Source organism: Nothoprocta perdicaria, unplaced genomic scaffold (assembly GCF_003342845.1).
Source record: "Nothoprocta perdicaria isolate Ctin4 unplaced genomic scaffold, notPer1 scaffold_131, whole genome shotgun sequence".
NCBI classification, from domain to species: domain Eukaryota; kingdom Metazoa; phylum Chordata; class Aves; order Tinamiformes; family Tinamidae; genus Nothoprocta; species Nothoprocta perdicaria.
Genome location: NW_020454439.1, coordinates 1964968 through 1992415, shown reverse-complemented (window position 1 = coordinate 1992415; position 27448 = coordinate 1964968). Strand labels below are relative to the sequence as shown.

The following is a 27448-nucleotide window of genomic DNA, read 5'->3' as shown; positions in this document are numbered from 1 at the left end:
TCACAACTTAGGTGAGGACAGCTCAACCCCCTACTACTCCAGGTCCATCTCTGATCACCAGAGTGCCTTCTGTTGAGCTGTTTAGGTAATTCAGATGTAAATGTGTATATACACACACACGTATAAATATACTCTTTTCATACATGTGTATAAAGTTATATATAAAGTTATAAAGTATACTATATTGTCTGTTCTGCTCTAAGAGCAAAATAGTTCTCAGAGTTCTGCTCCGAGAACTATCTTCTTGGAGAAGCTCTTGATAGTAAAGTTTCCAGTAAGTTGGATATCATCATTTTTCATGCAATAATAGCTATAGTACTGTGCCTTTAACTTCAGGGGAAAAATGCCTTATTTAATTTGCCACATTTAATAGTTAACAAAAGTAAATAAAATCAGCACAGAATGAAACTATCTTTAGTAATAAAGCAATCTTCTACACCATTCAAGACGTCTGTTTATATTCAGTTGCTGTGGCTTTGACCTTTACTCTCTCAGCTCTTAAACAATTCAAAATGAATGTACTCCTGAGGTCAGCTTCACCAAACCAATTACAGTTTGCTTGCCTTGAATTAATCTACTGAATATTTTTTTGTTGTTGTTAAATAGTTTCCTGTACCGTTGCTATCAGTTGGGACTTGCCCTGGAAGGATTAAAGTGTTTTTCAGCACGTTTCCCTATTTTTTTGTGGGTGATTCTCTTCCTTAATTGCAAGTGCTGTAATCTCTTAAATAATGGTTTTAAATTCTCCGTTAAAGTGCACCTTGAAAATAATGACTCTAGCTTAGAAAGAGCAGAAAAAAAAATCTGTCTTAGAACATAAAAATATGGATTATTTTCTCCCCCTCTAAAAATGGCTCTCAAGGCCTCTTATGAGAGAGGTGGAAACTCTGAGCTGATCTCAGATGACAGAACAAGGCTCTTTTGTCCCTTTATGACAGTCTTCTTCGTTAGAGACATGGCTAACAGTATGAGCATGGAGATGGCTAGCAGAGTACTGACAGACAGATAGTTCTAATGTTACATCTTCTTCCTGTTTGGAAAAGATTGTGTGTTGGTTTGAGGTATTAAACAACAGTAAATATCAAGTAAAGAGAGTCAAGTCTTAGACTGTAGGATTTGGGCACTAATATGTTCCATATTATTAAATGGTGCAGCAAATGTGCTTGTTCTCTGATACTACTTGATTCACATTTTTGGGGCACAGGCTCAGTAGTGTTAAATGAATTGGCTTAGACTGTTGTGTAGCTTACACTTTTTGCAGTAGATCACTGAATGACAAGCATAGATAGGCTTATAATTGCTGTGCTTCTTCATATAACAAATATCTCCATTATATTTATTATATATTATATATATTTTATACATATGGAGCTATTTATTATTCATATCTTGCCAGTGGGATACTGAAACTGGGGTAAAAAAGGGAGGAAGAAAGAAAGCATTCACATAGTGTTTGGCCACTAATTTGGAGGAGGCAGCTTGTCCCTTTAGGAGTACTTCCACTGAAACAGAAGTACACCTGTGCATGTCACTGTGCAGCATGTTACAAGTCAAGTGTGCAGCTCCCTTTGGCTTTGCTTTTATCTGTGAATGCTGTACTTTGATAGCAAAGTCGAAGGCATACAGGTGGAGTCCAGAAAACGTACAATATTCTGTTAGTGAGCATCTCTAAGAAATGTTCTTTGGGCAACTTTCTCATCATCGCACAGAAACTTCTGTTTAAAAGACAACATTAGAATCCTACCTTATATGTAAAAACATTCATTTTCTTTCTATTCTTTCTTCTTCAGTATTCTGCTTTACTTTCATGTTTATATCTACAGTATCCATTAGAAGTGGACATCAGTGAAGTGGACATCTTACCACTACCATTCCTACCTATCCTTGATTCACAGCCAAAGCCAAGAACATTGTGTTGGATGAGGAAAAGAATCTGAAGGCAACAAAAGTAGCTTTTTATGTGGTTAAGACTCTTCTAATTCACATGCCAAAAGGATGATGTTAGCATCATGATACAAGCTGCAAATAATTCTGACAGCTCCTAATTTCAAGTACTTGCTTTCACAGTCTTCTTGTTCTTTGAAACACTTCTCTTGGTTTATATAGAAGTCAGGAAACACATTGATATATCCAGAGATTTTCCATAGATTGAAGGCTTTGGAATCTTGGCAGAATTTTCTATCATTAAGATGTTGTTTTTCCCTTTTATGCCAGTTCAGATTATTATTTGACTTCAAAATAACTTTGTTCTGCATCTTAGCTTTGCTACTCACCTGTATTCCAAGGTAGCAGCGAGGATACCATCATATTCTGGTTACCTCTAATTTTCCTGTGCATTTTGTGTTTTTATTTCCTACACATTTCTTTGTAGAGAATTTTCAGTATAGTTAGCAATTGGCATATAAAGGCAGAACCACTGTCTAGAAGATTGTTTTTGGAAAAGTAATAAATGAATTTATTTTTAAAGAATAATATGTTTGTTTTTGTATGTAGTACATTCAAGAATGGCAGTGGCATCCAGTCTTCATGTATATCACATGGCAGAATTATCTGTTCTGCGATGCTTCTAAGATGAATTATTCCTGTTGTTCACTGCATGCCTTATTTCTGTAATGTATTTAATTCTGATTCTTAAACTATTTATTCAAGTGAAAGGCTTTCATGCCTTCCATGAAACCTGACAAATCCTGCCTGCAGAAACCTTAATTTTCTTTGTTGTAGAGCTTAGGCCAATTATCTGAAAGACAAATTGCTTCTTAAGACAAGCTTGAGCCATCTATAAATTGGTTAGTTTTATAAATGCCTCACCAAAAAAGGGCAGGATCCAAATAGTGAGAACACAGATAGAGTCTCTTGGTAACATAACAGCCATTATATATCTGAGAGGCGAGCCCTGTGAACTAGTGAAGGAACAGAAACCCTATTTGTAGGCTGTTCTAAAGCTTATAAAGGCCCTCTTGTCTTGCACAGAATCCAGCTAATTGAGGTCCCTTTGTATAGGGAAGCACCAAATAAAACCGTGGCAAGTTTTTTTTGCCAGGGAGCTGAACTCTGGATCACCACACCATCCACATTCAGGGACTTCCCAGGGATCTGGGGAAAGCTGCCCCTTCCCCAGCCTTGGCCAAAGCACAAGCAAAGCTTTGCGCAAAGTCTGACCTCACAAACAGGCAGTGTTCTGCAGCAGAAGGCCTGGACTCTGGAACAAGAGAACATTATCTGTAATTCTTTACCCATGCCCTGTTTAGGAGAAGATAGGGTGGCTTGGATTTCCCTCCCCTCCAAAATAGCCTAAGTATAGTTGTGTTGCCCAAGTCAGGCACACAAGTAGAATGGCAGCCAGGAGGACAAATGTCAACAACTTTCAATGTACATAAAGCCCTCTCTTCATGCCCACTGGTAGTGTTAGTGTAGGTGCTGCATTGCATGCAAGTACAAGCTGCATCTTTTCGAAAAATTGTCCAGTGGTCATATTTTTCCTCGTGCTTTCACAGTGCTCTTCAGGTCTTGACACAGGTATTTTTCTACCCTCCTTCTAACACAGTGATTTTATCTCACAGAGACACTGAAATCCTAAATTGACTAATGTAGGCTTATTTGGCTACATCAGCCAGGGAAGTGATGAATGGTTTGTAAATCTCTTAGAAGGCAAAAGCACAGCTTAATAGATGAAAATCTATTAGATGGAAATGGATGGAAGTCATGTTAGTACAGAAATCTACTTCTAATTCTATTTTCATAGTGTAACTGCATGATTGTTGTTTCTTCCCATGTGTTCTAAGAGAAATGAGCTGTATTGCTTAGTTATTCTGGGGGAAAAAAAAAAGTGTTCAGGTTCTGAATGTAAAGCTTTTGTGTGTGTCAGAAGCATAGGAGATAGATGTGATGCTGTTTCCTGAGAGTGGAAAATAAGCAGATTATGATGTACAAAACCATTGTTGACAATAGGAAGGGTTTTATATATTTCATTTTCATGTCCCTGCATTGCCCTTACCATATGTACATAAGGCAAAATCAAGAGCATGTTGTGGCAGTTACAGGACTTTTCCAGGCATCTGGGTTTATTTACTTAGAACATCGGTGCATCCACTTCAGTGGATGCTTGTTATAAGCTCTGCCCTCCTGGACACAAAGGTGTGTTTAGTTTAGTTTAGTTTTGTTTTTCCTTACTTTAGAGTAAGGCTATTAAAACACTATAAAAATCACAAGTAGAAACAAATGATTTATGATGTTTATTGCAAAGTAGCTCGACAAGGTCTCTTTTATATTTTCCACTGTCCTGCAACTGACCTTGCCACGTTTATCACATGGATAGCACACAGTGCTAGTATACTGTAGCTTGCTAGCATACTGTAACTACATAGCTTGCCTTTCTTATAGTGAAACACTTAACATTTCTTCAGTATGATAAAGTATACCATTTATTAGGGTTTGTTTAGCCTCCATAGTGGAAACCACTGTGAAAGAACTCAGGTCTCTTGTTTGGAATTTACCAGTGTGAATTTAAATAGGGCCTTGCAGAAATGAAAGACATTGCAGAACTTAATACAGCATTGCTAAAAAGGTTAGGAACCAAATGTAAACACTGAAGTTAGGTCTGTTTGTCATGAACTGCAGCACTCCTTATCTTCCCTCTATCACCTATTTTTGCACACTTAGTTCAGTAAAATTAAAAGTGCAGGGTCCTGCACCTGGGGAGGAATAACCCCAGGCACTAGTACAGACTAGAGGTTGACTGCTGGAAAGCAGCTCCGTAGAGAGGGATCTGGGAGTCCTAACTGAAAATGCGTTAACTATGAGCCAACAATGTGCCCTTTTGGCCAAGAATGGGATCCTGACTGCATTACGAGCAGTGCTGCCAGCAGGTCGAGGGAGGGGATCCTGCCCCCGCTCCGCAGAGCTCCTCAGCTCTGGTGAGGCCGCACCTGGAGTACTGTGTGCAGTTCTGGGCCCCCCAGGACAAGAGGGACGTGGAGCTACTAGAGAGGGTCCAGCACAGAGTGACAAAGATGATTAAGGGAGTGGAGCATCTCCTGTATGAGGAAAGACTAAGCAAACTGGGCCTGTTTAGCCTGGAGAAGAGAAAGTTGAGAGGGGATCTTATCAATATGTATAAATACTTGAGGGGAGAATGTGAAGAAGGTGGGGCCAAACTCTTCACGTTAATGGCCAGTAAGAAGACTAGTAATGGGCATAAATTAAATCACCCCTTGGTAATGGGTATAAATTAAATCACAGGAAGTTCCATCTCCATATGAAGAACTTCTTTACTGTGAGGGTGAGAGAGCACTGGAACAGGCAGCCCAGAGAGGTTTTGAAATTTTCTCCTTTCGAGAGCTTCCAAACCCACCTGAATGTGACCTTGTGCCACTTGCTCTTGTCTCTGCTTGAGCAGGGTTGGACTAGATGATCTCTGGAGGTTTCTTCCAATGTCTACCATTCTGTGATTCTGTGAAAACTAATCTTTAGAGAAACCTTTCTAATGCACAGAGTTTGGAGATAACTTGGATGCATTTTTGATGCAGTTTATGTTGTCTCAGTCTGACAATAATTTTCAAAGACTGCCTTAACTTTGCACCATTGGTTACAGAGGCCTTAACATACTATTCAAATAAAAACTCAGAACTTTTGTATTTTGTCTGCCAGAGACATCATATTTACCGCTTTGGAAAAAAAAAACATTTTCTCATTTATGCCACGTGCTTCACTTTCTGTTAAAGTATTCACACTGCTCTCTCTTTTTTTTACCAAAATGACTTTTCAATCCAGGTGGGGAAATTATTGATTGATAAGCTAGTGGAAAATACTGAGGTTGTCCATTTAAAAAGTAAAACAGTTCTCCAACAGGCTAATAAAGTTTATATATAGTCTTTTTGAAGAAAGACATTGCTTAAAAGTTAAATGATAACTTTTCAGTTATCAATAAATAATATTTATCAATAAATGATACAAGTTAAAAGTCCTCTTTCCTAAATGTAAATTGGATTTACTTGGGAAATGACTAGCCAAAATGAAGGGCTTTGAGGGGATTCTAAATGTAGAAAGAATCCCTCAACTCTGTCACCCCTGGCTTATTTTCAGTGGTGGCCACTGATAGGATCAGAGGAAATAGATGCAAGCTGAAGCACCAAAAATTCCACGGGAACTTAAGGAAAAGTTTCCTAACAGTGAGGGTGACAGTGAGCAGTGGAACAGGTTGCCAAGAGAGGTTGTGGAGTCTCTTTCTCTGGAGATCTTCAAAACCTGCTTGGACACAATCCTGTGTCCTGCTGTAGGTGACCCTGTGTATGCAGGAGTGTTGGACCTCTGGAGGTTCCTTCCAACCTTAAGGATTCTGTGATTCTATGATCAATGGTAGCTCAACAGGTCTGACTGCAGTCACCCCTCCTCAACTCCACCTTTACACTTTTGAAGCAAATAAACTACTGCTGATGGATGGGTTCTCCTTTAGGTAGGCCCATCCTGCAGACTTTGTTTTCATTTGTGTCTCTTTTACTTTAGTCCAATCTGTCTACCATTTCTTAGCTATTAGTTTCATTTTTATGATACTGTGGGCTTAAAATGAAACAACTCTTTTTTTTTTTTTTTTTTTTTCCAAAAGAAGTTATTAACTAAAAACTCAACAACCTGGCAGTAAAGCAGAAAACACAGCACCTGCATACTTGGCAACACAGTCCACCAAAATCTTGTCACCCCGCTATTTCACTCTATGTGTTGGTAGTTGACTTTGGTAGCCGAACACCAAACACAGTGGCGTATGTTTGCTTTGGTCTCTTCTTCAAAACTTGCCTTAAAGGTGCCCCCCAGCTCTCCAGGAGGCGATGATTCACTGAAGTCCTCACTGATTTTGAAGCCCCACATTCTGCTGAAGTCATGGAGATGCCTACCACAAAAGTAGGACTAGTAAGGACTAAAGACAGATATTTTTTTTTCAACAGATGGTCCACAAGTATAGAATTTACAGTGTGTAACAGAATGCCCCCAGGCCTTGTTGTCTTTTCAACAAATTATGAAGCATGCAAATTCTGCATGATTTTCATCTGTAACCACACATTTAAATAAAAAATTCCTCCCAACAATATAGGGGAAGTTGTAGGAGTGGGATATGCATTCTTGTGTGTATATTTTTCTAAAATATTGATGTGATTGAAGTTCTGCATTGGTGACTGCAGAATAAATATGATGTAGACTAATAAATCTTCATGATTTGATGAGCTGTCAGAAATATGTAGGCAGTTTGAAGACTTATCACACTTTCAAAATAAAACACAAAGCTCTTCACCACTAGAGAAGGCTGTGTTGTGTTAATCTGTTCATGGTGTACTGTCAACATTGCCAATTAAAGCAGATAAATACATTCTTAATAAGTATGCTAAATACATCTATGTGTTACAATAAAATTTTTTCAAAATATAAATTTTATTTTTCTGACAATGGCTAAAGCAAATGTTAAAAAGTATGCTAGATGAGTAAGAGTGTGTCACTTCATCCATTTTAAGTGGTTGGTTATGCTTATCAAGTCATAAGCATCCAATATTTGGAGTATCAAGTCATAAGCATCCAATATTTGGAGTATCATTTTTAATATATTCTTCTTCCTTCTAAAAATAAAATGTATATAGGATATCTGCCATTATGGTTAGTAAATTACACTATAATTATCTAGTCAGAACTTGCTTGCTCACTTTTTCGCAAATGTATGCAAGCTCACTATTTACCATTCTGCCCAAATGTTCTGTGTTCGGGAAGATGATCGTCAGCATCAAACCTTTTTCTTTGTAAACAGATGAAGTGAGGATGGGACTTTTTACATTTCTTCCTAATTTTAATTTCTTCACCATTAAAATTTCTGTTTTAATTATTGAGTATAAGGTCAATCCTTATTGTCTGGACAGTTTAGTTTGAAAAAAGTCACATCTCTCCAAAAAATACACAGTTACTCTTAATAACTTTTGGGATAATCAGAGTTGGCTTTAATTTATTTTCACTGCCTGCCCTCTTTCCCCCTCACTCCTGCACATGCTGCTCTGAAAAACTGGTATATGAGATTTCTCTGTAATTTTCCAAATGGATTTAGGATTTCTGAGGGGCCATAGGTATCGTGTTGGGTTTTTTTTTTGCTTGCTTGTTTGTTTGTTCCTCCCTCAGCACCATGAAGTTGACCGTGAGCTATTATTCTGTGGTTTGACCTCTTCCATGTGATATATATTCTAAGGAAGACTTGGGAACAGTATCTTTGTGATTTTATGTTGTTTTCCCAACAAGGAAATTTTCCACCTTTTAATGAAGATTTATTTTTTTAATTATCATTTATTATCTCATTTCAACTACTTCTAGTTCAGATTTCAATCAAAACTATTTCATGTTAAGCTGTCTTTAAAATTAAAAATTAAAATTAAAATTAAAAGAAGTGTATTTTACTGAGCAAAGTAAACATGCAGGAAGTGCAGCACAAAAGAGTTTCAAAATCAATATGGTAAAAAAAAAAAAATGAGCTGAATTGATACAAGTCTTTGCTTTGGGTTCCTGCTCAAATAACTGGTAAAAGAAAAGCAGATACCTAAGTTCTACTTGCAGAAATGTCACTGGAGTGTAACTTGGATGTTGACTGAATGCCAACAGTAAACGCCTTTGAAACATTTTTTTTGCTCCCGAGGATGCCAAGTTGTAGGATCAAATCTTAGAAGTATTTCACTCTGTAATATGCTGAGTGATCAGCACTTGGAAGAGGGAAAAGTGACAGAGAAAAGCTCCTAGAGAGGAAAATTTTTTTGTATATGTTGCAAGGAGAAAAGAAGCCAGGCAAGAATATAATGGCTATACCTATGACTGAGGGAAATGATGAAGGTATGGGAAGAAAAACCCTGCAAAAAAATGGGAAGTAAAGGCAACTTGGGTATTTCTAGCCTATTGTTAGCGCCACATTGTTAGAAACTTGAGTATTTCTAGCACATTGTTAGCTTGTGTTCTTTTAAGAATTTGCCCTTTGCAAGCTTCAAGAATAAAGCAGATGAAATGCTTCGCTATGTGACTGTAAATCATCTGTGTAGATACTGCAATACTAGCGTAGTAGTGGGGAGAGGGAATTGAGGTGCTCTGGACGTGTAGGACAGTCATTGCAATTCCTGAAATGTTCTGTGTATTAGGTAATTTGGGGCAAAGCAAAACTGGGTATATCAAGGTTATACATGCTTCACGAGGAAGACGAAATAGCAGCATGTAACCCTTAAAAGCTTTTGTTTGTTTGAATTTCTTCTTTCTTTCTCTTAGAAGATTTTAATGCACAAATGAAGTTTAAGTAAATGAAATCTCTAAGAAATTCACTTTCTTAGAGGAACATTCAGATGTTTTTAATTATTGTAGAGGACCTGAAGTTTTGTTTACATTCATTTTTGCTCAACAAAATCAGAAAATTGAATCATGTGAATGGAATGTTTAGGTTATGTTTATTTTCTTTTAATTAAAACTATTTAGTATAAACATTTGAATAAATGATATCAAGGAAAAGCTTTTCTTGAGCACTCAACAACCCCACTATATAGAACATAGTGATCAGATGCAGCTCATAGTCTCCGGGAGAGTAAGCATGAGTTAATAAGCTCATTCTACACTTGGTCACAGAAAAGGTTATCCAAAGATTATCAAAATATTTTTGTTCTGGAAAATGATTGAAATTTTTTAAAGTTTGAGATTACATATCAGTTGTAGCTTTTGGTGGTGTTTTTTTTTATTTTTTTTTGGTAATTTTGTAATTTGCTGCTTCCCTGTCTCGTCACGAGAGAGTGTATTAATAATGCTTTTCATTCAGTAGTTTTGAAGGATATTTGTTAGTTTTCCTTCTCTGTAAACTAATTTAACTCCCATCTGGAAGATATCACTGAAAGTTCCTAACGTTGTCTACTAGTAAGATATGCATAAATTATGCATTTCAGTGAAATCTGAGACCTGTGTAAGGACAAACCTCATCCTACACCCTCTTCCCTCCCATCAGTATGAAGATCAAAAAAAAAAAAAGAAATAGCAAAGTATAATATTCATGAGAAACCTTAATTTATGCAGTGCATAGTTTTTTGTTGGTTTTGATCTTGTCATTTATTTCAATTCTGAAGTGGCAGCCTAGCAGTTTGAAAACTGCCTGCCTGCCTGTGCTAAGTTGCCACAAATATTTTGGCAAGGGAATCTATTACAAAGAATGTAGAAAAAGAAAGTGAAGTTTAAGAAAACAGTAGGAAAAAAAGACAAAACAGAAGTGCAAAATATGCACTTCTGTGTGCAGTATTCGTTCTAGAAATTGTGTTACAATTTCTACTTGTTATGTCAGGAAGCATACAGTACAACCAATGTATTTAATCATTGCAGAGCGCTTGAGTCCTACCAAGTAGCTGAGTTAAAACATACCTAATTATTTGCACATTCAGGAACTATTTTCTGAACTCATTAACTCATTGGGAACAGGCAACATAAACATTGAGACTAATGCAGTGATATTTTTGTTGCCATATATGTGTGTGACCACTCAAGTCTTGACTTCTGTTCGCGATCATGCTGCTAAATCCAATGGGATTTACTAAATTGGCAGTCCTCTGTGCATTTTAACTTCTGAGGCTAAATCTTGGATGTTTTCTCAATCAGACATAGGAGGAAGAGGAGATTTTCCTGTGCAGATATATTAGCCAGATTGGAGTAATTTACGTGTGATGTGAGAGGTCCAAGGTTATCTTCCTCTTCTGCTTGAGACTGAGCAGAACTTGAACCAAGTTTTTTAGTGTAAATGTGAAAAGTGCCTTTTGAGGCAGACTTCTCTCTTATTCAATGAAGATACAATACTATTTAATAAAAGGCAGAGTAACATTAGAGAAGTCTCAAAATAAAAATGGGGATGTTCCTTTCAATGGCCTATACTGCAGGATTTAGGGCAGGTTTCTCAAAGGAGGAAGAGTTAAATTCAAATCTGTGCATTTGCAGAAGTCATCTTCTGAAAGGAGTCATCTATTAGATGACTAATAGAGTAGCTAAAGACTGTGAGTGCAAAGCTGACATGAAAATGCTCTTTTGGTGCAGAATTGTCAGCTAACTTTAAAAAGGAATGAAAAATTTCCCTTCTGCAGTGTTTTTACCTAGCATTAAGTGACCAAATTAACCTGTTTCTTCCAACGCTAACATTTCCCATCTATTACATGTCATGTAGCACATAGCATGTGCTTTGAGGATGTGAATTCCATTCAGCAGCAGTACATCTAATTGCTCAGTGTTCAACTTGCATCCTTCTTGGCACTAGTCCAAAGGCTCTTTCTCGAGAGAAAAAGCAGATTACCTGGTATTTATTTATCTAAGATTTTTACATTTGTTATCTAGGATAACTGAGTGTACCTGGAATAAGCACCTGTGAGATGGAAAGACTATGGCATTTCCAAAGTGGCTGAACACACCATTTTTCATTATCTTCACTAGTAGCTATCTCATAGCTTACTTATAAAATTCAAGTGGTGAAGTTGTAAATGACAAAGAAATGTTGCTTCTGTAGTTAAATTCTGACTATTACACAGGAAAATAAATGTGTTTAAACAAGCCTGCTGTGTTGTAGTTTCTAGTTCTTTGGTTTTTAAGATGTTATTCTCTTCTAACACACAAAACCTGAAAGGCAATGTGAGCTTGACTTCCACATTTACCACTAATCTTAGGAGTAACAGGCAAGTTAAGGGATTTGCTGAATCTGAAGTCCATGCATAGCCATGCTGTAGCAGTCCAAGCCCTTTGTATTAAGTTACTTTGACTAGACTTTGCGGTGCAATGGCTATGATAAAACTGGACAACTGCTACACTTTCCCATGGAGAGTTATCTACAGGCTTGTTTTTTTGGTAAATACTAGCACTTAGAAGAAGATTGAGTAGAGGACCTGCACCATGAGTACTCGGCACAGCCCAATTGTCCTTGCCCAGTAACAGACCTTCCGCTTTGGGGACAGCAGCCTCTCAGAAACTGCATTCATCTAAACTTGAAAAATTCCCCACCTGGGACTCTGAACTCACTGAAACTCATCTCACATGGCTGGTGTCTTGAGCATGTGATAGGAACCAAACACAACCATGCTTTTTTTTTTTTACCATTTCAAAGTGTGCAATGTCAGAGAGGTTTCTTTTATGAACAACTCCACAAGTATAACTAAGCCTGATTCTGTTAGAAAGTCCCATGCAAGTTATTTTAATGAGGTGTGTATTTGAGAAAACTACTTGAATGAAGAATTTTGAAGTTCATCAGTAAGGAAGCATAGTTAAATGCTTGGGGATTTAAGATGGTAATTTGTTATGGACTTCTTATTTAATATTATCTTAGAAACATGAAATACTTAGGAAATTCTCATCTTCTAAGTCTAGATGCTATCATCCATGATCTGTTCTAATTTGGTAAATGTAAATAGCTGAACAAGCAAGGTTTCCAAGTCTTGAAAACCAGGAAGGAAATGGGACATCCAAAGATTTCCTGTGAATACTGTGCTTTTTATGCAGAGCCAGGAATGCTCTCAATGGAGAGCAATTTTCACTAGTAATTATTGTCTATAGGAATTTAAGGAGTGTATTCAACTGCATTTGTCATTGTCAGGAAACATCCATGGCAAAGAGAAAGTGTGATTTTAATTAATTAATCAAATTAATTAATCAAATTAATTGATGGCCCTTTTGGATTGTTGCATTAATAACCTATTCTGACTGCTGCCAGTGGTTCCTTTATGCATTTTCTATATGCTAGTATGCTGTCCATAACAATCAGTCTTTGATGGTCTCCTGAATGTTACTATTATGCCTATTATTATAATAGGAATAGCAGCTATGGAAAAAAAATCAGTTGTAGGAATGAATATCCTTGTAAAGGAATAGTTTCATGTTGTTTTCTTTTTTATCTATGAAGACAAAGTTCTGCTGGGTTTACCAATACTCATCTCTGTCCTCAAGCCAATTTGTGCATTTTGAGACTGAAAATGCCTTAACATGCATACAGAGAAAACATTGCTGTTGGAAAGCAATTGGGCCATTCGCAGCAGGAAAGCATTAAATCACTGTGTTTTGTTTCTGTCCGTCCCAAGTCATTTCCTATGGGCATCCTTTGAGAAAACCTGGTGGCGTGCGCCTGGAGGAACAATCTGAGGAGGAAGCTTGCTACCCGCTTCAGTGCTGCACTGCTTCCACTCATCTTCCTGGCCTGCCAAATAAAAACCCTTTCAAACAATGATGGGGTGACGGTGAGCGCAGTGCACCGCAGCTGCACATGGTGTTTTGTCAAAGAAATCCTGGGAAGTGAGTCAAACTTTAATCAGAGTGCTCGATGCTAAATATATCAGAGAGTGTGGAGTCAGTCCACGGCTTTGGTCCACATTGAAAAGCCCTTGGAGGTACCAAATTCAGCATCCTGCATCACTCTGAAAGAACTGAAGTTGGGGGTCAACTTAATAAAGAGGGAGAAAAAAAAAAAAAGTTATGGTTTGTGTGGCAGGCGTCAGTATTTGATGCCCATGGGACTGTTGCTGTCCGTGGGCTACTGGGCTAGATACTGACCACAGAAAGTGATGGGGAAGGTGAGCAGCAGAAACTGTGCATGCGCGAGCGAGTGTGGTGGGAGGGCAGACGGGAGATTTCGGGAGGAGGGAAAAAAAAAAAAAAAGTCAAATGCAAACGAGGTGGAGTCAGCAGAACATGAAGCCCTGAATGGGCAGTCTGACCACAGCAGTGCACGGCAAAGCGACACTGAACAATCGTGGGATTATTTTCCCTCTCAATGGAGAGGACTCTTTGCTTTCTCCAACTGAATGACATTATTTAATGTCAGTGCCTGGTTTCCGCTCAGCACAAATGTTGCAATCTCCTTTGCTGTGAGATTTTAATACTCTGGGAACGGCGGCAGTGCCACTAACGTGGAGATAGCCTCTCAGTGTAGTGGAGCGGTGTGCTTGGCTGCAGCGTGCTCCTGGGCGGCAGGAAGCACGCACAGCGATTGGTTCCATAGAAGGAAGCTTGTTTTTTTTCTGTCACAAATAAAGTTTTTGCACAGCCTGTGCTCCATGAGAGAATTTGTGTCATGACGGCGTCCATAGGTAGGTTCTTGGTTTTGTGCTCTCTCCCTTTTTCTTTCGAGTTTTCCCCCCACTCCCCTCTATGAAAATTCGCTTTATGAAGCTTCTCTGTTTCCTTGGCTCTGTTCCGAGACTGGCGCAGGAGGCGGTGAAATGTGAGCCGCTCATCTGTCTGTGGGGGGGTGAAAGAGACGGGTTTAAAAAAAAGAAAATCCACAGACACACACACTTTGGGAATTTGGTGGTAGAGCTTTGCCTGAGCGTATGGACTTCCTGAGACTGTCTGTGCAGATTGGAGCAGGCTTAGTGCCGTGCACTTACATGCTGGTAGCAAGCTCCAAAGAAAAGAAGAAAAATAGGAAGGAGAATTAGGCCGTATGTGTGGTTATGTGGCAGTTTTTGGAGCCTGCAGAGAGGTGAGGAAGATTTAACTGCAGTCACTAATGGAGTGGCAGAGTGGCAGAGGGCACCAGGCTGGACAAATGGGCTTTGTGCAGCTTTTCTTCTTCGGGGGAGACTTTTCTTTTTTTTTTTTTTTTTTTCTCTCTGAAAGAAGAATAAATGGAGACTGCCTGGAACACACATAATTGCTGACTCCATCCAAAAACTTTGTCCAGACTGATTCTTATTCCTCCCCCGAGGGGTTCCTAACCAGGTTACAGCAGCATTAAATATCCTTTCCAAGGCATGAAAAAAGAACAGCTTTTGTAAATGCCTATACGTCTTTTCTGAGTGAGGAATATATTTTTTTCCTGCCTTCATGCTTACTGAGAAGGGCAGTGTATCATGCCACTAGTACTGGCAGGCTAATTCGGGCAGTACTCAGAGTTACATGTAAAATATCTTTCATTTCATGCTCTAGATTTGAAATTTTCATCAAAATAAAATACACACAAGAACAGGCAACTGTGGCATAGTGTGATATGCAGGATATACCAGGATAATTTAAAGGGCCTGATTTTTACAGGCTTAATAACAACAAAATTTCCACTTGGTCAGTAGTAGCAGAAGCTTCTGTAAGGACTGGAGGGATCCACCAAGTGTAAATGTGCAAAGAGGAAAATTACTGATTCAAATATTCTTAGAATTGGTTCAAGAAAACACCAAGTTGTTTTACTTTTCATTCTTATGTTACAGAACTTCAAACATCAATAAAAGTTGACTGAATTGGTTCTTAGTTTCAGTGCTGAAGATCTATGCTCCTTTTCTGGATTTCTAACTTCTGAAATGAAAATGGTTTAGATATCCTGCTTCAAAACTAAAAAACAATCCTCATTTTTGGCATTCAGACTGCAGCAAGCTATTTATTACAAGCAAGTCATCCCATTGAAATGAGCAGGTTGAAGGGAGTCCATTTTGGGTCAAAATTTTCTCCTGAAGGCTCCAGCAGAAGGGCAGGGTCTAATGTGACACTTGGCATAAAGTTCTAAAATCAGTTTGATTGCTTCCACTCTGCAGCCGATATAAGTACTCCTTGGACAACAAACAACTGCATCGTTATATCTCTCTAGGCTGCTGCAGGCACTAGGGAACTGCAAAGAGAGAAAAAGAGGAGTTCAAACTCCCAGTCTCTCTTCCCAATTTTAGGTCACTATCCCTCTTTCTAACTCAAGAAGAGTAGATAGAACCATTCTGTAAGGTGGAAGATACTGCTGATGAACCTTGGTTCTCATCATCTGGGCTGGCAGGTCACTCCCGAGTTCAGTCTGCACCTCTGCATAGTCAATATACCTGCTTTGATTTTGTCCTCCCTTTGCATTGTCTTTGCAGTGGAGCTGTCATGGACATGAAAAGTTATATTTTTTTCATTTTAGCAGAGATTATCCTGCATCTCCCACATCTGAGGCAATTCCAGTAACTCATGAAGTTTAGGGCACAGGGCAGGCATTTTCTTCTTTCCCCTTTTTCTTGAAGTGTGGTCAGTCTTGGAGATCATTTTGTCTGAAAAAATACATTTTTCGTTTTGAAGATACCAGTGCATGTCCAATTCTTAAACTGTTTTCCTCTAAATATGTTGCAGTTTACAGTTCAGTCTTAAGTATCATTGGAGCTGACATGAATATCTGAAATTTCAGTGTGAGGTAAGCCAGGATAAGAAAGGAACTGGCTCTCTCTGGTGATACTTAACTATTTTGCTATGAACATCTAGTGCAAGCATGTTAGTAATTATATTGTATTTGATTTGTTGGATTTGGTTTTGTTTTTCACTGCTCAAAAAGGAATGATCTGCTTTTGCTTAAAAGGAGAATACTAGTGCTCTTGTTTTTGCATTATGGATTGACAGCTGTATTAGTGGCTCTCTTTTAAAAAGAGTAGTTTAATAAACACTGCATCTGATGTCCGCATGTGACCTGGATGACTGGAGGAGATGCCTTAGCAGCTGACTTGCATTCCTAAGATGGCAAAACTATGCTTAAAGTCAATAGCATCTTTTAAAATACATGAGAAGACATGTGCAACAAATTGCTTCAGCCTCTGGGGAAAGTTCTTTCTTTCTGATACTATTTGGGGAAGTAAAATTAAAATAAGCTTAAAAATACTTAAGAAAAGTATGCTATGGCTCTTACTGCCTTAAAGATGATGAATTCTTAAGTTTTATTCAGCAAATATTACTTGCTTTTTTGGTATTTTTGATTTAACCTGTGATATGCTATGTCTGAATTGTGATTGCAAGGTTAAAAAGCGTTAGGATAGTTAATGTCTGTCAGTAGGATGTTTGTTAGCAAAGTTGGATTTTAACATCTTCAGGGTAGTGGCTTTGGATGGTATGTGGGTGGAGAAAGTGAAGTCTGGTCAATCATCCTCTTGATGTTACTCACCCTAGTGCAGACAGCGACTGAGAGTAAATGCAATTAATTCCCTGAGGCTGAGGTTGCCTAGAGATTAGCGGACCCCTGGCACAGCTTAAGAGGAGATGTTTGTTTGTGGATAGAGGCTCCATGGCCTGTCCTGGCAACTTGAAACTGCTGGACTGCAGCAGTGTCGCAGTGTGTACCTACTCATATACTGAATTTTCCCTGAGTTTTGTGGAAGTGGTGTTGAGCCAGCCATGCTCACGCTGTGTCTGAGGTGATGTCCTCGTTGCTTTGCTTGTTCTCTAGGTTTGTCCCAATTAGCTTGATTGCTTACAGAAGGAAGATGGTCAGCTTCCAAAATTTCCCAGCAATAGTAGCTTTGTCTTTTTTTTCACAGGCATTAATGATGTAAAGTAAAAAAGTAAAGAAAAAGAAAAGCTGTATTATATTTTTAAATGTTTGTTTAGGAATTGCAGTTTGATTGCCATCAGTTGCTTCTAGAAAAGAGGGAGAAAGATACTTTAAATACTGCTCCGAGGATAAGTGCTTGCGGCATCTTCTGCCTTTATAAAATAAAATAGTAGGCAGCTGTGAAGTAAGCATATCCTAGGGCAAAAGAGGAACTGTGCCTGTTCCATCCATAGCAAAACAAACAAAAAACTGCTTTATTCTTTTACAACATAACCTCTGCTTTTGGCAATGCTTGAGACTTGCTTGCAAAGTGAAGAAATGAGTGTTATCACAGAAATATAGAAATGCTGGATGGAAGAGACCTTTGGGTGATCTATAGTCCAACTAGTTGCTCAAAACAGGACTGATGGATCTGGGTTTGTCTGATTCATGAAAGCCCCTACTACTGGAGATTCCAGCACCTTTCTGGGTATCCTTGTCCAGAGCTTCCCTGCCCCCTTGTGAGAAAGCTTTTTCAGATGTCCAGTGTGCCCTCAAAAAGCCTGTTAAAAAGCCTGTTCATAGAATCATTATGGTTGGAAAAGGCCATTGAGTCCAACCATAAATCATTCAACACCATGCCTGCTAAACCATGTCCCTAAGTATCTTATCTACACGTTTCTTAAACACTGCTAGGGACAGTGACTCCACCACTTCCCTTGGCAGCCTGTTCCAATGCTTCACTACTCTATCCATGTAGAAATTCTTCCTAATGTCTAACTTGAACCTCCTGTGGTGCAATTTGAGGCCATTTCCTCTCATCCTATCGGTAGTTATTCTGGAGAAGAGATTGACCCTCGCCTTACTACATCCTCCTTTTGGGTAGTTGTACAGGATGATAAGGGCTCCCCTTAGCCTCCTGTTCTCCAGACTAAATACCCCCAGCTCCGTCAGGTGCTCCTCAGAAGGTCTGTGCTCCAGCCCCTTCACCAACTTTGTCTACTTAATATTCTTTAGACTTTTATTCTTTAGACTGCAAAACTACTTTTTCTACATCATTTAAGCTATAGAATTGAAGAAATACTGTGAAGAATTGGGATTGGTCATAGGCAAAGAAAGCATAAAATAATTCACTTCATTTTTTGAGAACAATGAACAGGAAAGTGCTTTGTTGCTGCTTGGCCTTTTTAGACTTTTAACTTTCAATTTGAATGGCTAACTTCAGCTTACTTGTGTTTAACTATTCTCAAACAAAAGAAATAGTAATGCAGTAGATTGGCTGTTGTTCTTGAGGCTCTTAGACATGTCTGAAGCACTTGAGAATAATTTGGGAAGCTGGCTGGCAACACCATGGAATTCTAGATGAAAGGTGGAACAACTTACGTTGGAAAGGACAGTGTATGCAGTGTGGAAGAGATAATACAAGTGATTTCCTATCAGCTGAAATTGTAAGATCTGAATGCAACTTTCACTGAGGCAAATTGATTACATTTCATATGTTCAGTGCAAAGGAAAGAAAGAGATGTCCAAAGTTTATATGATAGTTCATAAGCAAGGAATACATTTAAGGGTTATTAGAATTAATAGCACTTTATTATTGTGAAATGGAAAGCAGAATATAAGTACAAAACACCAAAGTTCCAGTAAAGTCAATAATTTGTAGACAATTGAAAGCAAGAGGAAGTTTCAGCATTACTTCAGTCTTATTTTACCAGTTTTGACAGTTTAGCATTTGGAAGACCCGATAGATAGTGAAGGGAAAGATGACTCCTGCAGCAGAACCTTAGAAAGCAAGCAGATTTAAAAGGTGTTATTTGTAAATGAGTTTGAGTGAGTCATCTAACTGTCTCTAATTTTCATATGCAGGGGTTTTAATTCTGGTCTTCCCTGGGAGTTTTGTAGAGCTTCCCAGGAAGGAATGTTTGCCAGTTTTGTTCTTAGCACTCTTTCAGCCCTTGGAGGAGTACTTTTTTTTCCAAGTAATGAAATTCTTTTGTGTATGTGTATGAATTCACTGTTTCCAAGGTTTCTGGATTTACATAGTCAGCTTGAGCCTTTGCTACTCAAACTCAAACTGTGCTGTTACGTTGTGCACTCCTTTTCACGTAAGTCCAAAGGCTAAAGGCTAGCATATTATTCTGAGTTCTTGTTCTGTATTTCTTTGTACATATCATGCCTTGTGCCTGAAACAGGCTGCCCAGAGAGGCTGTGGAGTCTCCTTCTTTGGAGATGCTGCCTGAATATGATCTTGTGCAATGTGGTTCAGGCGACTCTGCTTGAGCAGGGAAGTTGGACTAAATGATCTCTAGAGCTCCCTTCCAACCTCAACCGTTCTGTGATTCTGTGATTCAACTCTGATATGAGCCTAAATTTTCCACAAGAATTTCAGGTGGATAATGGAGTAACTTGCTTAATAAGAAATCCAAAAGAATCTCAGAAATGGAAAGTGGCCATCTTCTACCCTATTGTTTTCTGGAAAACAAACAAACAAACAAACAGATGTGGCAGCAGGAACTCTTGTCCTAGGAACTCTTACAGCTACCCAGGTGTGGGAAGGAGAGGGTGAAGCCAGCCAGCTCCATAGCTCCCCTCTCAGTGCCCTTCTCTGCATGGCAGCAGTGCAGCTCCGCATCATTGGAGTTCACCTTGGCATTGCCATGCAGGAGCTGGAGTCCACTGGACAGCGAGCAGCAAGGGACATGGAGTTTGTGGTAAATGTGGGGCATATTGTGCTCTTTTCTCAGACACGTTTCAAAGGGAAGAAGAAGGTCTTGTGAATGCGTAGCAGGAGCAGCCTTGGGAGAACAACAAATACTAAATTCATAGAAGGTGGTCTTATTGCTGGATAGAAAAGATTGTTGTTATTATTGTTACTGCTCTTAATGAAATGCAAGCTTCCCTCCTCCCGCCAAAAAAAAAAAAAAAAAAAGATTTACTTTTACAAGGGACAGAGGATATCCAGTGTAACTCTTCTGTTACCTTCTTTAGTGTTCTTGGTTCTGTCTTTGCAGATGAGTTTGTCAGAAACTGCATCTGAAGGAATGGATTTGTGAGCTTGTGAATGACAGATGAAAGCGGAGGAACCTGTTTCCACATGCCATCTCAATGAGACTGTTAAGAGGGGGAATATTTCGCAGATGTATCTGGTGTGCTTTCTTGTAAGCCTTTCATTGGACTGTATTTTTAAGTCATTGCTTGGAAAAAGCCATCAAAGGGTGGATCAAGAAGCGACTGCCAAACTTGAAAGCATCACAGGGGATTTTCTATCCTTTTGTTGCTCTTTAAGGCTGCTTATAGTCCAGTTGTTTTGGCTTGTTTTAGTATGGTTACTTTTAGTGTGGAGGAGGCCAGCTGTGGTTTTGGGGAGCAAAACAGTGACTTAGAGGTCCTTTTCACCAAAACGAGTGGCAGAGGATCTTGATGGGAGTCTTCAGGAAAGTTCATGAAAAACAGATTGAAAGATGATTTTGTCACCTTTGTGCAGATGAGACTTAGCATGTACCTGTAGCAAGAAGTGCCAGTGCTTTGCAGTAAACAAGTACCATAGGAGTTCCCACCACATATCTTCTAGGAGATTTAAAAATTTAAAAATCCCCTAGAAGATGTAAGAGTGCCCGAACTTATGATTCCATGAGATAAAGAGTTAACAGCTGACATGGTGAATGTGGACTCCATATCAAACAATAGAGAGGACATAGCTGAAATAGTGAGCAAGCTTGTTTTTAATTGAAATATAAACAAAGCTGCTTTCATGGGAAGTGCCTTTCAGATACACTTGTTTCTGGCCTGGGAATAGTTGTATAGAGTTTGCATTCTTTCTGCAGATTAAATGCCTAGCTCCCTTCATCCTTTTGCCTTCCTTTATATATATATATATATATATATATATATATATATATATATATATATATATACACACACATATATACACACACACACACCAGTGAAAATTCAGTATAAAAAGAAAAGGTACTTCTATCAGCATGACGACAATCCTTTCTTCACATATTCATTGCTGTAAAGGTAACAAGAACAGTTCAAGGCCCAAAACCAGAGAGAAACAAGTCTTGGTTCACTTCTTTCAATAAGGGTCTTATTGGCTGGGGAAGAGGGAGAGGTCTTTGTTATGAAGAAACACTTTAGATTAGCTCCTATGCGCATACACAAGTGAGGTTGTGTAAGAGTGGGGCAAGCTTATAAATTATTGCAGGAGGAATACCCATTCTGTACCACTCCATCAGCTTCCGTGTCACTGGATCACAGTGACTCCCTTACACAGTCTTATGTCAAGGGAACAGGCACATAAACATGTAAGTGAATGATCGTATGGGATTACACCTCCAATCCTAACTCCCATGCCTGCAGGCAATGCGGTAGCCTCATGAGTAGAGCAGCAGCAGTCTCATCCCAGGCTACAGTATAACTGGGAGGCATCCCAGGTTCTTGTGCCCAGAAGAGGCTTTAACTTCTGCCGATGTTTTGTCTTACAGATGCTGCACCCAGTAGGTCTATCTGCATTTAGCGCAGGGAAAGTTGCGTTCTTTGGGTCACTCTGGTGGTCATCAGACATGCAATGTTTGAGCAAGCTGACTACAGCTGATCAGCAGTTCATCAGATAATAATTAAAACAAAGTATTGCTACTCTACTATACAAAGTATTATTACTATAATGCTGTAATGTATGTAATGTAAGTAATGAAATATTACTTTATCATATTTTGAAATCATTGCTGAAGACTTTAACATCAATCATATAAAGCTTGCATAAACCAGCACCACTGATTTCAGTAGGAGTGTGGCCCACATCATGGGTTGGTAGAGGAAGCTGTGTTCTCATTGTGTTTGGACCAGTATGAAGATGATGGTAATACCTCCACTGTCTTAGATACAGATCCACACTTTGCTAGCTCTTCCGCACCATATGTACTTCAGTAGTATTTCCTTAGAGTTCATTTTAAAGGCTGGTGTGGGTATGGTTAAAAGAAAGCTATGAGTATAGTTAAAAGTGTGGTAGCTTTCTAGTGTTTTCCTCATCTTGTTAAATGATTTTTCTATACAGTATGTAAGCTATGTGAAGAATTCAAATAGTCTTTAGTCAGAGCACTAATTTGCAGATTTTCTTATCTTGGACATTTCTTTTTAAGTATCTCACACTCACATTCAGACCAGGCTTTGCCATGAATTGAAGAAAAAGGATTTATTTCTACTCGTTCCAGTTTAGCTCATGGAAATAGTGAGAACCTTTCTCCTTTTTACAACTTTAAAGAGGCTTCCTTATGGAAAATAGGTGTTAAAAATCACCTTAGCTTTTTTTTCAGAGCTGGAGTCATTCTCTAGCTCTCTTCTGTGCTTTTTTCTTTTTTTTTTCTCCTTTTTTTTTTTTTTTCCTTCCTCCACTCAAGAGACAGTAAATTAGATGCTGTTTCATCTGTAATTTCTTTATTTAGGTTCCAGGCTTGCAAGAGTTTAGGTTAATAGAACTGTTCGTGTATATGAAGCTATTCAGATGCTTAAGCATTTGCAAGATCATAGGGTACAGCCATGCCTGCAGTAAAAAAAAAAAAAAATGTGCAGTTAAACTTGGGTTTATCTGTGGACAGCTTTATGTTGCTGGCTTAAAATCATAATTAAATCTAGTCCATATTTGAGCTTGATTAGTTATATTAGTAAAGAAAGGGAACAAACTGTACTATTACCAAGCTCTTTAATAATTGTATACACATTATTTCTCATCCAAGTACATCTTAATGATTTCCAATAGTCTCTGTGACCACTAATTAAATTACACATAGTTTGGACTTAAGTCAATTTAGCAACCAGTTGCACCAATGTTGTTTGCAAGTTATTGGGAAAGAGAAGTTTATAGTTACTTTTTCCTTTTTTCTTTCTTTTTCTCTTCTTTTGTTTTTCCGTGAGTCTGTATGATGTGGAAACCTGAAATCTGCCTGGATGTGCTAGCTGTAACTAAGCTCATATTTTCTGTCCTCATCAGTAGCTTTTCAAACTCAATTCTGTCCTTATATGAGCAGAATTCTACAGCTATAGCAAGAGAAACGGTTAACATTTCGGTTTCCTATCACTTTGATATTTACTTGCATGCTGACTGAATAAGAGATCTTTTTATGTGTACAATTATGTAGGAAACTTGACATCTGTCTTAATCTGTGGACTGAGGAATGCAAAAGAATTTTAAATAGACCTATCTGTGCCCGTCTTTCAGGCTAGAAAACATGTCCCAGAGAACTGATCAAACAGTTCAGTGCAATTTTGTAATCTTGATCCCCTCTGCTATTGGTTCTCCTATGAATGTTTTCAGCAGTCAGTGTAATGTTGTGAAGTAAATTGTAGCTACTCAAACACGGAAAAAATCTTTCGTATACTTCTGCTAAAAGAAGAATAGTTCATTTTATAAGCATTTCTTCCAGGCAGTACAAAGTCTGTAAAAATGTGAGTTTTTTTAACAAGTCTTGTTTTTATGTCCTTTGCTGCAGAATCACGAGGTTACACAGAAGCCCACAACCTCTCCATCGTGATGTCTGACAGCACTAACCCTACTCTGCTGAGGACCAACATGCAGCCAGATCCTTCCTTTCAGCGGGCTTTTGCATCTTCGTGTACTATTTCAAGTAACAGCCCTGTCCCAGGGGGAGAAAGGTAGGAACTCATTCTCTTGCCTATTTAGTTCTCATAACTCTGATTTCCAGCAGAGATGTTAGGTTTGCACCTTTTTTGCAAAGTGTTTGGTCAGGGACTTTAACTTTGACTGTAAAATTTGATGAGGATGTTGGCCATCAGTTGGGAGTTACTGCATACACAGATGGCAGTTATATATCTGAGAAATATTTATAGCTCTGCAAATATTTGGGAATATAAAATTCCCATATAGTTCAAAGTTCCCATAGAGTTCCCATAGTTAAGGTATTTTCTTATGTATTAGCAAAGGTTCATACTTTCCTGAATGCTTAACCAACTTTTTTAATGTACTGAAGAGTATTTTGTTAAATTTCACATGGAGTTGAGTTGTTTCATAAGAAATCCCAGTATGTATTTTAGAGAGAGGGAGCATTTTGCTCATTGTAGTAATCACGTTTATACAATAGTCAATAAAAAAATCAGGGAATTTGTTCCAGGTGGTCTACTGCTGACTCCCCTTTGCCTGCCCAACGAGATGAGAGATTTTATTATAACCTATCTGTATTGACATAAACTTGTAGGGCTGTGAACCAGAGCTTGAAAAGTAGACATTTTTCAAAATCCCACCCTGCTCCAAGTAGTTTACAATTTGAGCTTGAGAGGAGGAAACAGAGCAAACAGACAGGGGATCCCAGGTAACTATTAGAAGATTCAGAAGATCATGACAGTCAGTGGTTACAGTCATTAGCTATTCTCTATTATTACTTACATATTCAGAAAAGGTTTTCCTGGAAGAATAGATGAGGTTGATGATTACAGCTGGTCACTGGGTTTCCTCTTACAAGGACACATCCCCTCTCCAGCATTCTTTTATGCCACTATAATTATCCTACTATTATTCATGGATAATTGGCTGCTTTTAAAGTATTTCTTTCTTCTTTTCCATCTAACTGATTTCATCTTCTGTCAGTGCTTGGACTGCAAAAAATGTTTTTATTTTGTGATTATGAATGTGAATCATAACCCCCTGAACAATCTTTTTCAATATTTTCTCTGTCAAGCCAGTTCTTTCCCTTGGTATCTCACAATTCTCGCATTACACAAATTAATCTCACAGTCTCTCTTCAGAACCCCTTCTCCCTGTGTAAGATCCTGCTGGTAATGTTTCCCAGACAAGTTCTAAGGGCATTTCCCTTTCATAAAGAAGGAGATGGTTTGGTCAGAAACTTAGCGCATTTTGCTTAGAAGGATATATATGTTTCTAAGGATTCATTGAGGGTGAGGTTCATTGGGGTTCAAAGGTTCATTGGCACTCTAAAGTTCGTGGGGTAGGTGAGATTTGATGCCTGCTCTTACAGTATTTAATTGTCAATCAAAAATAGACTTGTGAAAGTCAGTATTTCTGGTAGTGTCTATTATCTTGTGGGTTTTTTTTTTCCTTTTCTTCCATATGCATAAATTAACCCCTGGACCCAGCTCTCTTCCTTTTGTTACTATAAATTATATTAGAAAGGAGCCTGGCCAAGGATCTTCTGGATCTTCTGTTACCATAGTTACTTGTTGATGGTTCACAATTCCCTCCTCAGCCTATTACTCAGTTTGCTTTCTTTCCAAACGAGCACAGTGAGATTCCACATGTAAGAAAGTCATAAATGTGTGCCTTTCATGGCAGCCTTAGCATAAGAAATTCTTGCCTCCCACTGCTCCTTTCCAGCTAGCTCAAGGACCACTGCTTATTGGGCAGTGCTGTGGGCAAGATCACTGAACTGATTCATATTAAAATAAGGGAGGGAGGAGGTTTTTAACTGTGATCGATGGGATGGTCTGATTTACAGGGCAAGCTCACAAATGGTAGCATGAGCATGGCTGGCCGGAAGAGGAGGCAGAAAGGAGTGGGCTACATTGTTGCAATGGGTGGTGCAGGAGTAAGAGTGGGGCAGGAATTTCTTCAGCCAGCTCCCTTGCCAAATGTCATGGCCACGTGGTCAAATGCCACCTTCAAGTACTGGCTTGACTAAGGTGATTTACTGTTTTCAGTGATGATTGTAGTATGAGTTATATACTGAGATTTTAAGGAAATAGTTTGGCTGTTGTTTTATTTTTGTGTTTCTGTTTTTGGGTTTCTTGACAGCTCTTCTGCAACGGATCGGCCTTGGCTTGAAAGCAGCCCTAAATCCTCCCAGCCACTCCAGCTTTCCATGGGAAACAGTAGGCCAGCAGGAAGTTATCTTGTGCCCTCTGAATTTTCAAACTCTGTGCAAGATGGTTCTCTCTTGTCTCATTTCCAAACCCCAGGACTGCACACAGTGGCCCTGAGCAGCCTGGACAACTCACCAGCAGAGCAGCAGCAAGAACCTGCTGTCAACAGCAGCGCCCAGGCCTACCTCAGTTACAGTGGGGGCACTGTGGGCAGCAGCTCCCCTGGAGAGGAGAAGCAGTCATCTGCTTTGATGGTCAACTCTAGCCTCTCCCCTAAAGCCCTGAGCTCAACAGTGGCAAGCACAGAAGACAACGACTTCTTGCCACATAGCTTTCTTACCGTGGCTTCTGGACACAACAGTCAGACCAGCATGGTTCTGCAGCATCATGGGGGGAACTTGCACTCTCAGCCACCTCTTCCAGAGAAAAAGAGGTCCTCTGAAGGAGACCGTTCCTTTGCCTCTGTCTCACCTTCCTCAAGTGGCTTCTCTAGCCCCCACAGTGGAAGCACCATTAGCATCCCCTTCCCCAATGTCCTCCCAGATTTCTCGAAAGTCTTAAGCACTTCCCCATTGCCAGGTAGGTTTACATCACACAAACGTGCAATATATTAGAGTTTGTCTGAGATTATGAAAAGCACTGGGGGGAGGTGGGTAAAAATTGGAAAAGGAAAAAGGAAAAGGAAAAAAAAAAGAAATGAAAATGACAGAAAAGACTTGAATGTTTGCAGCAGTTCATTGGCTTCAGATGTATTCATTCTGAGGACAAAACTGCAAAGATTTTTCTGCACTTCACTAGATATTGGTGAAGGACAGTCCTCCTCCTCAGCTGCTAAGTCACAAGCAAGCAGTGTGCAGTCCAGTTACTCTTAATAAAAGCTGACTTCTGCCTGAATCTGTGCTAGCGCCGTGTCAAATACCATTAAAAATGTAGCTAGGATCATCCAGAATGTGTTCACTGAGCCCTGCTGAAAAGGTTTGTAGTTAGCATAGTTTTATAAAGGTAGAAGGTTTTTGTATTTTTCATAGCTGTGTCAAAATGAAACTTTAAGAGGGCTTGCAGTGTCTTAGACAATATACGATATTACATTTCTTGATTCTTAGACACTTCGGAGCTTCTCTAAACTGTCCTTCTAGCTGTGAGTAACATGGTTGGAAACGGGAAACAGAAGCAAAAAAAAGCCATGTATATTTGGAATATTTATTTTTTTTTCCCTTTTATTTCACAGAAAACACAACTGATAAACATGTGACTGTAAAATTTGTCCAGGACACGTCCAAGTTTTGGTATAAGCCAGATATTTCAAGAGAACAAGGTATACAAATTGATATGTATTCTGGGGTAGTCACTAGCAGGAACGCTGTT

The 27448-nt window shown here is 38.9% G+C and overlaps 1 protein-coding gene across 2 annotated transcripts in view; it reads left to right on the top strand.

Moving 5' to 3' along the window:
* TNS3 (tensin 3) overlaps positions 1–27448 on the top strand; it is a 265746-nt gene that overhangs the window by 223253 nt on the left and 15045 nt on the right. For both annotated transcript variants that reach the window (XM_026033704.1, XM_026033705.1), the window contains 3 exons: positions 23743–23905; positions 26016–26662; positions 27312–27398. In XM_026033704.1, coding sequence (XP_025889489.1) covers positions 23743–23905; positions 26016–26662; positions 27312–27398 — 897 coding nt within the window. The remainder of the gene's footprint in view (positions 1–23742; positions 23906–26015; positions 26663–27311; positions 27399–27448) is intronic.